The 12,242-nt window shown below is 38.0% G+C and overlaps 1 protein-coding gene across 3 annotated transcripts in view; it reads right to left on the bottom strand.

Annotated features, from left to right (window-relative positions):
• LRRC49 (leucine rich repeat containing 49) overlaps nucleotides 1-10,619 on the bottom strand; it is a 158,379-nt gene extending 147,760 nt beyond the window's left edge. Inside the window, exons 1-6 of one of the 3 annotated variants that reach the window (XM_005659880.3) lie at nucleotides 10,285-10,487; nucleotides 9,593-9,649; nucleotides 7,242-7,329; nucleotides 3,195-3,392; nucleotides 2,767-2,869; nucleotides 904-1,107 (exon numbers count right to left, since the gene is read on the bottom strand). In XM_005659880.3, coding sequence (XP_005659937.1) covers nucleotides 904-1,107; nucleotides 2,767-2,869; nucleotides 3,195-3,392; nucleotides 7,242-7,329; nucleotides 9,593-9,649; nucleotides 10,285-10,332 — 698 coding nt within the window. In that variant the 5' untranslated portion in view covers nucleotides 10,333-10,487. Of the gene's footprint in view, nucleotides 1-903; nucleotides 1,108-2,766; nucleotides 2,870-3,194; nucleotides 3,393-3,885; nucleotides 7,219-7,241; nucleotides 7,330-9,592; nucleotides 9,650-10,284 lie in introns of those variants that run through there. The other 2 variants (XM_001928481.7, XM_021100865.1) reach the window with 2 other exon arrangements.

Below are 12,242 nucleotides of genomic sequence, written 5' to 3'. Positions count from 1 at the left end.
GGCTGTGGCAGAGGCCGGCAGTTGTGGCTCCAGTTTGATCCCTAGCCTGGGAACCTCCATATATCACAGGTATGGCCCTAAAATAGCAAAAACAAAACAAAACAAAAAAAGTCTACCCTTAGTTGAGAACCAAGAGAATCACAAGTAAAACATATAGGCTAATGTGATTACACATGTTTAAAATATAGTCTAGAAAACATAAAGGCCAAAGTCTGCTATTAACTTCCATATAAGATAAGGCACTGGATGGTGTTCCCATCTTGGCGCAGCAGAAATAAATCCAACTAGGAACCATGCGGTTGCAGGTTCGAACCCTGGCCTCACTCAGTGGGTTAAAGATCCAGTGTTGCTGTGAGCTGTGGTATAGGTCACAGACACAGCTGGGATCTGGCGTTGCTGGGGCTCTGGTGTAGGCTGGCAGCAACAGCTCCAATTGGACGCCTAGCCTGGGAACCTCCATATGCTGTGGGAGCAGCCCCCCAAAAAATACAAAAAGACAACAAAATAAAATTTAAAAAAATTTAAAAATATGGCACTGGAAAACAATGGAAATAATAAAATACACAATAAATGTCAGTTGGTTTGACTGTCAGACTGAATCATAGAACAAATTATGATTGAATCTTTATTTTTGGCCACACTTGTGGCATGGCAAAGTTCCTGGACCAGAGATCGAACATAAGCCACAACAGCAACCAGAGCTACAGCAGGGAAAATGCCAAGTCCTTAACCACTAGGGCACCAGGGAACTCCTTGATTGAATCTTAATCCATTTGAGTAATCATTCAAAAATTTTAGTCTATTAGTTTCTTAAGTATTATTCAATTTTGAGTTGCCATCTAAACACTATAGAACTCAACACTGTCCTAAGTATAACAAACAAAAACCATCCACAGAGATTACCTGTTTTTTCCCAATAGAAGGACTCGGAGGGATCTCAGAGTAGAAAGGCCACTAATTTCTTCAATCTGGTTATCATATAAATCCAAGAATATTAGCCTCTGTAGATTAGAAATATTTTGGATCCGAGTTATAAAATTGTGTTGGAAGTTCAACAAACGAAGGTGTTCTTCCCCATCGATGATAGGACATACAGTCAGCTTTTGCCTAGAAAATATTTTCTGAAGTTAATCAGGTTCTGATTTGGTAGCCTGCCTCCTCTTACAAACATTAATACTAGGATCTTTGTGCTCCCATACTATGAGGAGAAAAAGATAAATAGAACCACTTCTTGCCTCCATGAACTAAGCATTCTAGATCTAAGTGTAAATCACTCATATAAAGGCCAACATACTTTGGCAAGGGTAATTATTAAAGTTAAGTCACAGTTACCGTAGTGGTTCAGCGGAAATAAATCTGACTAGCATCCATGAGAACGCAGGTTGAATCCCTGGCCTTGCTCAGTGGGTTAAGGACCAGGCATTGCCATGAGCTGTGGTATATGTCACAGACGGGGCTCAGATCCGACGTTGCTGGGGTTGTGGTGTAGGCTGGCAGCTGCAGCTCCAATTAGACCCCTAGCTTGGGAAACTCCATATGCCATGGGTGCGTACCTAAAAAGACAAAACACAAAAAAAAAAGACAAAAAAAATCAAGTCTAAGCTCTCATGATATTAAAAAAATCTCCAATATTAATTATTTCAAATAAAATTAATATCAGAAAACACTCCATGTAATTGTCTTCTATGATAGAGGTTGAGGGATTCAAAGAACCATGTTATATAACCAGAGAAATGTATCTGCCAACAGTCCATTAATATAAAGACTTCTCAGGCACTGCAAAGCTAAGAAGTTGGCTTAACCACTTGTAGTTAGATGTGCACTGCTAAGCTAAAGGCATGCACAGCAAAGACAGTTCTCTGTTGGTTACAGTGTAATGGTAAGGTTGAAATCCTTCATTCACCATTCTACTGCAGATACTTTCCTAGATTTAAAGATGGGGATCAAGTCCTAAATATACCTATCCATTCAAAATTTTTCAAGAGTTTATTATGTCATAGGCTCTGTCCTAGTTTAGGGATACAGAACTGAGCAAAACTCCCATTGTCTATAGAGCTTCTATTCCAGTAGGAGGAGCCAAACAATAAACTTGCTAAGTCAAACATTTAATATTAGAGGGTAATAAGTGCTAAGCAGAAAAATAAAGCAGAGAAAAGAGCCGAGGGCTGTCAGGGTTGAAGGAGTTACAGCTTTGGAGAAGATGGCCAGGAAGGCTGTCTGTTATGTGATGACATTCAAGTAAAGACCTGAAGGAGATAAGAGAGTGAGCCTACAGATATGTGGTGGAACAGCATTCCAGGCAGAGGGAACATCAAATGCAGAAACTCTGAGGTTCAAGCATGCTTGGTGTATTCCAGGAGCAGCAAGGAGGCAGGTATGGCTGTAACAGGGTGAGTGAAGGAGAGATTAGGAGAAGGTGAGGCCAATAAGGTCACAGAGAACTCAACTGGATAGGGCCCAGCAGCCCATGTAAGGACTATATTTTGAAGGTTTTTTTCTATCCTGAAATTCATTTTTATCAATGTCATATTTTAGAATTGCTATAGTACTCTTTTAGAGTATAATCAAGCTTTTTTACATTAAATAGGCATAAAATTTCTCCACATACCCCTGGAAGGGTAAATTTTAAAATGGTAACAGTGATTATACCTAGTAGAAGAACTGGATAGCTAAGAAATAGGAGGATTGAGAGAGATTTTTGTACATTTCAAATCTTGTACCGTGTCTATATATTATCCAGCACAAAAAATAACAAGTTGTCTTTACCTTTCTAGAGTCAACCTGTCTGAATAAAGAATTTTCTCTTCAGAAGACCGTTGGAGAATGGGAAATGATGGCATTGAGGAGCTCACCAAATTAATATGGTCACCTATTGAAAACAATATACAAATTACTTGATTAAAAAAACCTGTAAAATCTTGAAACATAAGTCACCTTATATTTGGAGAACCTACAAATATCCCTTCTAGAAAATATAGCTTCCACAGATCTCTATATTTGAAATTAGCTACTGAACCTGAGCTTATTTCTTTCCTCTTTAAACCTAAATTATGTGTTCTGTGCATGTCAAATAATTTCTCCTTTGCCTTATAGACTGGCTGAAAGTACTGAACTACTCTAGTGCTAGCTTTATCCCTTTATAATCCTGATTCCTAGTACTAAGTTTTAATTCTCTTACAACAGTCCCTCATTACCAGATACATTTGGGCCAGCACTATGACAGCCCTGCCGGATTCTGGACTTTGAAGGTGTCTGAATGGAAGAATCTCCAAATGCTGATAAGGAGCTCGTGGTAGTTTTCATTTCCAGCCCATATAGTTCTGTCATATTTGTTGTGGATGAGATGCAGGATGATTTATTACGAGGCGAAGGGCTTATTACTCTTCCATCTCCTTCAAAATATCAAAAAATTTATCACAAAGCTACACAATACATAACTTTGCTACAGGAAATATAGAGAAAATAGTTTTGGATAGCAAATGTAAACCTCGTATCATCTCTTTGTCTTTGTGTGTTCAGCTACTATTAGGAGAGAATACTGCAGAGCTCAAAGTGGATGTCAATAAATCTTATACCCTTGTAGTCAGGCTTATAGTTAGGATCCACAAGGTATATGACACTCCTAAGAGGTTTAGAGGCTGTTGGTTAAATGCTGGCACTGCCATTAAGTAGCTTTCAATCTAGTGGGCAAACACATTAATTAATAAAATTAATAAACTGTACAGAACAACATGCACAAAATGCAGAATGAAAAATAATACCTATTTATATACTCACACATAAATGTGTCTGTTATTTTTCACTTTAAAGAAGATAGTTACAGATGAGTTTTGGGGGAGGTGGATATTAAGATATATTCTAAAGACCTAGAATAATATACACTACCTAATAAAAGATGCTAGAAGGTTCCAGAAATGAGGTAAGACTTGAGCAATAGGTCTCAGAGGAAATACAGAGGAAAGCAACTGTATTTTCTTCTACAAAGAGAAAATTTCCTGAAAGAAGAAATAGAAGTTCAGGAGAGAGATAAGCAGAAAAACAGCATCTAAGCTACCACAGAATTTTGCTGCCTAATGTGACCAATAAGGCAATAAGCCCAAATCTAGAAGCTAGTATACTCTTTGGGAGACCATCTTAAAATTAAGTTCCATGTACATCATATTAAAGATCAGTAAAGCAATGGTATTTGCTAACTTTTTCAGGTGAGCAAGATAAAAACCAAAGTATCACAACCTAGCCTCCTGAACAAAATCAACAGTGCTCACATCCCACTTTTCTGATCATTATGAAATATCAAGATAACTAATAATGATGTTCCCAAGTATAAGCATTCAGAATGACATCATGTTCATAAATGTGAACTGGTCTTTGTGACATTGCAGTTGCTAGCAAGATACCTAAGAACAGCAATTCAGTAAACTGATAGGGAAATCAAAATTAGATGGCTATGGATGGTTAAAAAAAAAAAAAAACTAGTGTAAGGATTAACTCATTAAGGATTGACTGGCCAGCTAAAGATGATAAAGGGAAAACTCCAAACAATAGACAACCTTGATTTCTCTTATTAGCATCAGAATTAGGTTTTTTAAATTATTTTGTTAAGGTTTCAAGTCATCCTCAATTTAGAAGGCAGATTTAAATTTAATAAGACTTGGGATGTAGAGCAATAATCAAAGAGTAAATTTCACTTACATTTAGTGAATAAAGGAATTTCATCCTCATGCTTTTCAGCCCTTATTATACCCAGAAGTCATAACCACTATCCCCATGATGGGCTTACTATCACAGTCAGTATGACATACATCTTACAATAAACAGCAAGAGATGAGAATGATTTGATAGAAAGGCCTTAAAATCCACAAACAAGATCCTCTAAATGACTGGCAAACAAAGTGATCTGCAGTTGAAATATCTACATATTTATGTGGATATACAAACACCCAAACATATACATATATGTGTGTATCAAACACCTACATATAGATGTGGAATGTTTCATCCTGCATATATATTATTTCTGTTAAAAAAGAGAATCAGAAATTAGAAAAAAGCTGAATGAATTCTTTCACAATTTGATCTCAAAGTGTTTTAGATGCGTAATGGCCTCTTTTTGGTAAGAGTTTTCACTGCACTGTACCCTAGATACATGGACGGATGGATGGGTGAGTGGATGTGTTCACTTAGCCTTAAATTTGAGATTGTTTTGGTAACCAAAATCCTGGTTCTACATTTTCTATAATTTATTATGATTTAAAGAGTCAAGCATTGCCTCTTCCTCTCTATATACATATTTTAGAATTCTTAAGGGATTTAATCAATTAAGGTCTGGTTAACTAAGATTTTACTGTATAGCAGTCCCTGGCTCTTACAAAATCTCAAGGATTCAGGGATTATCTTAACACTAATATAAAAAGCCTAAAAGAAATCACATGGCAAGTTTTAGATTAAGAAGCCTAACTAACCATAGAGCTCCTTTACTTTGGACCAAGAGCACCATCAGTTAACTTACAGTGACAGGTTATTATATATGTTCAATTAATTTCAAAAAATAGAAAAAATAAGAAATTATGTGAAATTATTTATACTAATTGGGGATCATGATGCAGTTTATTAGATAGAGGTTCCCCAACTCTTCAGGATAAATTGCTACTTATAATTTTCCCACAGTTGGGACCTTTGGGGAAAAAAACAGTAAATACAAAAGGTAAGAAAACCGCTATACACTGTGTAGCCTTCTTTACATGAAACTGCCTGGAGGTGGCACACTTGGAAGTAATCAGGTATAAGTGTCACAGAGAATGACTGAATAAAATCTGTTAATGAAAAGCAATAGGTTTATTTTTCCCTAAAGAATTAATTTGTATTTTATGTGGCATTATTTATGTCTAAGACTTCATTCATATTTCAGGTTCACAAAATTTAGTGCCTCCATACTACTTCCTCATTAGCAAATATCTAGTAATACCTTACCACTTAAAAAAATCTACCTAGCCAGACACCCACAAATCTAACAACTTCCTCCTCTAACTCAAGAATATCTTTTGTAAAGGATTTGACTCAAGATTTAGAAAAAAAAGCTAAGATTTATTAGCAAAAGGTGAAGGAAATTCACAATGCAAATGTAAAACACTCCTACTTGAGAATTTTCAGCGTCATGTCTATAGTTCTGTGCCTAATACAGTGTCTGGCACACAGTATACCCTAGATAGATATGTGCTGAACTGAACCAAAGAAAATACAGATGCTTCCTGCACTATGGGACAACAGTCAGGTTGATGTCATGTCTAGCAACTGATCAGGACAAGAATTCAGGATATAGGAAAGAGAAAAGTCATGTCAGATTAGATGGGCCCAAGACCAAAGTCCAAAAGTAATGAAATAAAAAAGGAAAACTAACAAAATATTCAAAGTTGTGACATGTTCATGCAGTAATGAGGTATAGAAATGCCCATACTGATCAGCCCTCTCATACAAACTGCTGGTTGGGGCGGGGGCGGGGGGGTGTTATCGTAGGTAAGGATTCTACAGTGCTTAACACCCAACACAGTGCAGACAGCCCACAGTTGTTAACAACCAAGTGACAATGCAAATGCGCTAAAGAAAATTTCTCCTTGAATTGAGAAATACATTTCAGAAATATAACCAGGTCGTATGAAGCTGTTTTTCAAAGAGTGGCCACAAATCGCATCCATCAGAATCATGTGAGATGTTATTAAAACACACATTTCCAAATCCCACCCAAGACCTACAAAATCAGAACAGGGAAGGGGCAAAGGGAAGGGAAGAAATAAAATCTGCTTTTCTAACAAAATCTCAAGTGATACACATGAAAATGTAAGGCCTTTGATATAAAATATCTATAATTACATGTACTAGTAAGGGAAAGAGTTACTTTTCTACTCCTGACTTTTCATTCTTTCCACTGCTTCCTTATTTCCTAAAGATCTTTGTTCCCATACTCTTACCCTTACTAATAAGTTATCTTTCCTAGTTCTAAGACATTATTTGGAAGATTTTGTCCCATTCTCTTGTGCATAGCCCACCCCAAACTGAAATACAATACAATCTACTATGCTGTGTATATAAAATCAATTCCAATTTAAACAAATGCATAACCAATCTGGTAACCAATGAACAATGTCATTTTAATTCAAGTCTATTTGGATCTAGAGAGTCGACATTATTAAACAATATTACTTAAAGAAGATAAACCATATCTTATCTATACTCTCTGACAATACCTTGCCTACTTGAGTAGTTTCTCTCAAGATCATGTTGTAAGAGTCGACCAGGGAATGATGATGTTTCTTTATTTAGCCTGAATTCAACCTAAAAAACATTATTTAAGAAAAAAAAATTTGGAGATTTACAGTAAGTAATGAATATAACTATAAAATAACATAATAACTGATAGATGTTACAACATGGATGAACCTTGAAAACATCATGCTAAGTGAAGAAAGCCAGGCATAAAAAGTTACATATAGTATGACTCCACTTATGAAATATCGAGAATAGTAAAATCTATAGAGACAGAAGGCAGGTTTGTGGCTTCCAAGAGGGCTGGGGAGGCAGAATGGGGAGTGACTGGGTTACAGGTAAGGTAACTCCCTTTCCAGTGATTAAAAAAAAAAATTCTGAATTACATGGTGGTGATGGCTGCACAACATTGTGAATGTATTTAATTGGAAAACTTTCCCAATTAGACCACTGATTTGCACAATTTAAAATAGTTAAAGTGGTAAATTGTATGTGATGTGTATTTTACCCCACACACATACACACAAATTTGAGTCGGTTTCATGAGGTCAGATGAAACAATGCTTCAATCTGAGGCATCTGCAATTCCTCCAAACTCTCACCACAACTGAATGATTACAAGAATCATCTTCTTGAAAGCAAGAGCAAAACACACGCAATAGAAATTAATTCTCTTGGGAAAAATCACAATGATGATAATATTTTTATCATTAGAATTCCTTTAAGAGTCCAGTTATAACATAATAAAGTTGTATATCTAAACCTTCTAAATTTTCTAAATTTATTTTAAATTATTTGATAGGAGGACTGAAAAAAAAAATCAAAATTATCTCCTATGATTAGCTACAAAGAAACCCTAAATATATATCTTAGCATTATGATGCTTCTGACTCACCCATACTATAAAAATTATGATACCATTTATATTATATCCTGAATTATATAAACTAAAAGTATTTTCTTGTAATATATATCCACTCAAGAGAAAATGAATGGTTTGGAAAGAATCTGGATGAGGCACATAGTTCCTAGAAATACATTATGTATAATAGTAGACTAGGATTTGTCTAGTGAAATCAATCAGCAAACTTTGGAGGAAATCCATTTTGTCCAATTACAGTAAGGAATATTTTCAATTAATCTAGCTAACTACTGTTTACTCAAGATTATCAAATGGTCTATTTTTCCAAGTGTTTATTTTCAGATACATAATGTAATCAACAGCTGCCTCCCTGACCAGTGGTGTCCTTACATCCACTCTCCTTGGGCCCCTCCTTATCCTCCTCATGCTTTTACCTGTAAATTCTGCCCTTCACTTTCGAGTTCCTCCAGTAACATCTATTTAACAACTTTTTAGGAACAATCTGAACTGTGCCAATTGGAGGTGTCCAATTTGGTCAAAGAAGGAAAAATTGTGTTGTGTTTTGAGACACAGTTGTGTGGGAGATGGATGAGTATATTTGAGGGCTGGGGTGAGACAGGAGGGAAAGAAAAACATACGTATCTCAAAAATCAAATCAAAAGCCCTAAGTTATGGAAATGCCAGGGATAATGACGGCAAATTGTTTGGGAAAAAGAATCTCATGTTCCTATCTTATGAACTTCTAAATCATATGCTGCCAAATAGCATTAGGCTAATATATTTCCATGGCTAATCATTTTTCTCTGGAATGTTAGATATATGCCCCCAGATTATCACATTTTATCTATTATAAGACTCCATCAGTAGTAAGACATGCCATCATTTTACCTACTACTAAGAAAGAAAAACTTTCCCAATTAAACTATGATGTGCCATCAGTTTTAAGAAGGATCCTGATTCAAGAAATGCTTACATGTCAAAAAATAAAAAATAAACCTTACCTCTTGTAATTGATGAAATAAGATTCAGTTTTTACAAGAGGTGGTTTTTTGGTTTTGTTTTGTTTGATTTTTAAATTGATGTATAGTTTATTTACAATATTATGTTATTTTCATGTGTACAACATTGTGATTAAGTATTTTTATAGATGATACTCCATTAAAAGTTACTGCAAAATAATGGTTATAATTCCCTGAACTAGATACCATATATCTTTTTGATTTCTATTTTATGTATAGTAGTTTGTATCTCTTAATCCTATACCCAATTTGCTCCTCCCCCCCTTCCTTCTCTTCTTTGGTAACCACTAGTTAGCTTTATGTAGGCAGAAAATAAAATTTAGCTTTAGATTAGTGATCAAAATAAATATACTCAAAATTTCTAGTTCAGATTCTACTCTAAATCATGCTGTTTGTTCAGAATATAAAACAGTTTATATTCAATTTTAATACAAATCTGCTTAAATCTTACTTTGTTTTTTTCAGGAAGCGATGATGTCTGAATAACCAGATGAAGCCCACAATTCACCTACAATGTAAAAATTAAAATATGCTTTTAACACACACACACTCCTCCCCAAAACAGTACAGCTAAAGATATAACAAAAATTAGAATAAAATGGAATGCTTGCTTTTTGTTTCTTTTTTGTGGTAAACTATCATGTTCTGGGAATTTGCTGAAAACAATAAAATCAAGACTAAGAATTAGAAGGTTTCACTGTGGTTTATTTTCCAAAATGTCTGCAGCAATTTAACCCTCTACTTAGCACCTCAGGCTTTTGACACTTGCCATTTCAAGTCTAGGCAAATACCTCAGTGAGACAGGTGAAGGAGTTGGGGGTGCCTGTTAATAATAAATTATTTTCTTAATTTTAAAAAAAGTAATTGGCCAGTTAAAGGAATTTAAATGAACCCTAGCCTTTCACAGCAGACCAGCTCCACCTTCTGGGAAGCCCAGATCTACGACAAGACTTTGAATACCCATCACAATATAAAATACCCTCCAAGTGTCTTGGTCCAGTCCATGAATCTCAAGCCTCGGTCAGACAATAGCTTGAGTAGACTCAGCGGTCCGGGACCCAATAATACAGCCCATCACCTAGGACAAAGACGCCAGTTAGAAAGGACGCTACGAATGTGAGAAAAGTAGAAGACTCAACCTACGTTGCTCGCAGCTCGGCCAGAAACAGAGCGGTATTTTCCGGGAATCATGGCAGGAGACTGTCCAAGAAGATCTGTTAGATCTGCCTTAAAAGTGACGCTACAGCACAGATTCAAAGAGACCGAAAGGGGTCATCTCCCAGGCAACCCGCTCAGCAGTTACCATGGAAACTACCATTTCCGGTCTGGTCCTCTACCAAATCAACCGGCCAGTGCACCCGTTGGAGCCTCTGGTTATATTTGGAGGGCCCAATACGTCACTACTCCCTTGTTCTATTTTCCTGGCCAGAAAACAAGGGAGCAGGAATGTGGAGAGGAGGATAAGACCGGGAAAAGGCCGGCCACCTGGGTAGCTATGACAACCACCACTTCCGGTCCGTCCTTCTTTACGGCCCACCTCAGCTGGGCCCGCGCGAAATTTGTATCTCTGCCTGTGACCACTCTCCGGGGAGGATTGGAGGCAAGAGGAGGAGAAGGAGGATCTGCAAGAGCCTGGTACTCTCCGAGGTGGGGCCGCAGTTCGGCACTTCCGGCGGCTGGAGGTGGGGGGAAGACACGAGGCCGACGCTGCCTCTGCAGGTGAGGGCGCAGGCCCCCAGCTCCCCAGCCCCCTAGGCAGCTACTATTCCCGCCCGCTGCGTGGCCGCCCACTGCGGCAACACCACCAAGTCAGGGAAGTCGCTGTTCCGCTTCCCCAAAGACCGGGCGGTGCGGTGCAACCACTTCGTACGGGGCCGCCGCGCCGACTGGTATGGGGGCCGTGACCGCTCTGTCAATTGTTCTGACCACTTCGCTCCAGCCTATTTCAGTGTCTCTTCGGTGATCCAGAAGAACTTGGGCTTCTCCCAGCGCCTGAGACTCGTGGCGGGCGCGGTGCCCATCCTGCACTGGCTGTCCTCCCCTGCACCTAAAGGGGAAGAAGAAGGCGACCGAACGGGTGGCCCCGAAAAGGGAGAAGAACCCCAGACAGGCAGGCAGCCCGAGACCGCCCCGGGGCCGGCCTCCTGTACTGCCCTCTAAGCCAGGAAGAAGGTTGTGACTTCACAGGTAAAGGGCTTCTTCACAGTAGTCCATCGAGGGTCGTAAAAGCATCCCGGATCTGTGGCTAGGCTCCTCCATTTAGTGTCATCTTGGGAAAGTCACCTCATCTCGAAGTTTTCTATTTACTCAGTGATATCCAAGAGCCTATTTAGCACTGACACTTTGGAATTAGAATTCCTTCTACCTCCTCTTCCCCAAACTAACTCTCACTCTCTCTTCTCTCTTCCTCCCTCTCTCATCCTTCACAGTTACCTCCACTCTCTGCTCCTGAGATTTTAACAGAAAGGGTTTAATTTGAGCACATCTCAAGGAATGAGGTGTTTAAAACTATTTCTGTACAGCATAGTACATAAGCATACTGTCAAAACAATGGGGGAAGTAGAGATGCTGATGAGGTTGAGTCTTGCTGACAACCCCTTCCCACTCCTAAACTTCCTCTTGACCAGCTGCCTTTAAATTAAATCATTCTAAAGAGATGAATTTTCCTACCTTGCTCTCTTCTGCCTGCTTTCTCCGGTATTCATAAGCATTGATTATACTTATTTTGCACCGGGTCACTACTGTCTTCCCCACTTCCCATCTTAATACTTCCTAGCCTTCTTTGAGTTAGTCAAACTTCAGCCCTACCACCATAACATAGATTAAATTATGACTGTTAACTGGATCTAAAAGGTGTTCAGTTTTAGAGATAGAAAGAATTCACCAATAAATCAAATGATCTGTAAGTGACATTTTGGCTTTGAATATAAAGTGGTAGCTGTAGAATTTTAGAGCTGAAGGAAACCTAGGTGCTCATCTAGTCCAAACTCACAATTTATGCAGAAGGAAGCCAATATAGGAGGTTAATTTACTCAAGAGCCTATAATCTTTTCTCTAGGTCTAATTCCCAGATAAAATCTCCTCCTACAATACCAACCTAC

This window comes from Sus scrofa, chromosome 1 (genome assembly GCF_000003025.6).
Source record: "Sus scrofa isolate TJ Tabasco breed Duroc chromosome 1, Sscrofa11.1, whole genome shotgun sequence".
NCBI classification, from domain to species: Eukaryota; Metazoa; Chordata; class Mammalia; order Artiodactyla; family Suidae; genus Sus; species Sus scrofa.
The sequence above is the reverse complement of the archived record's forward strand: the minus strand, read 5'-3'. Positions and strand labels throughout refer to the sequence as shown.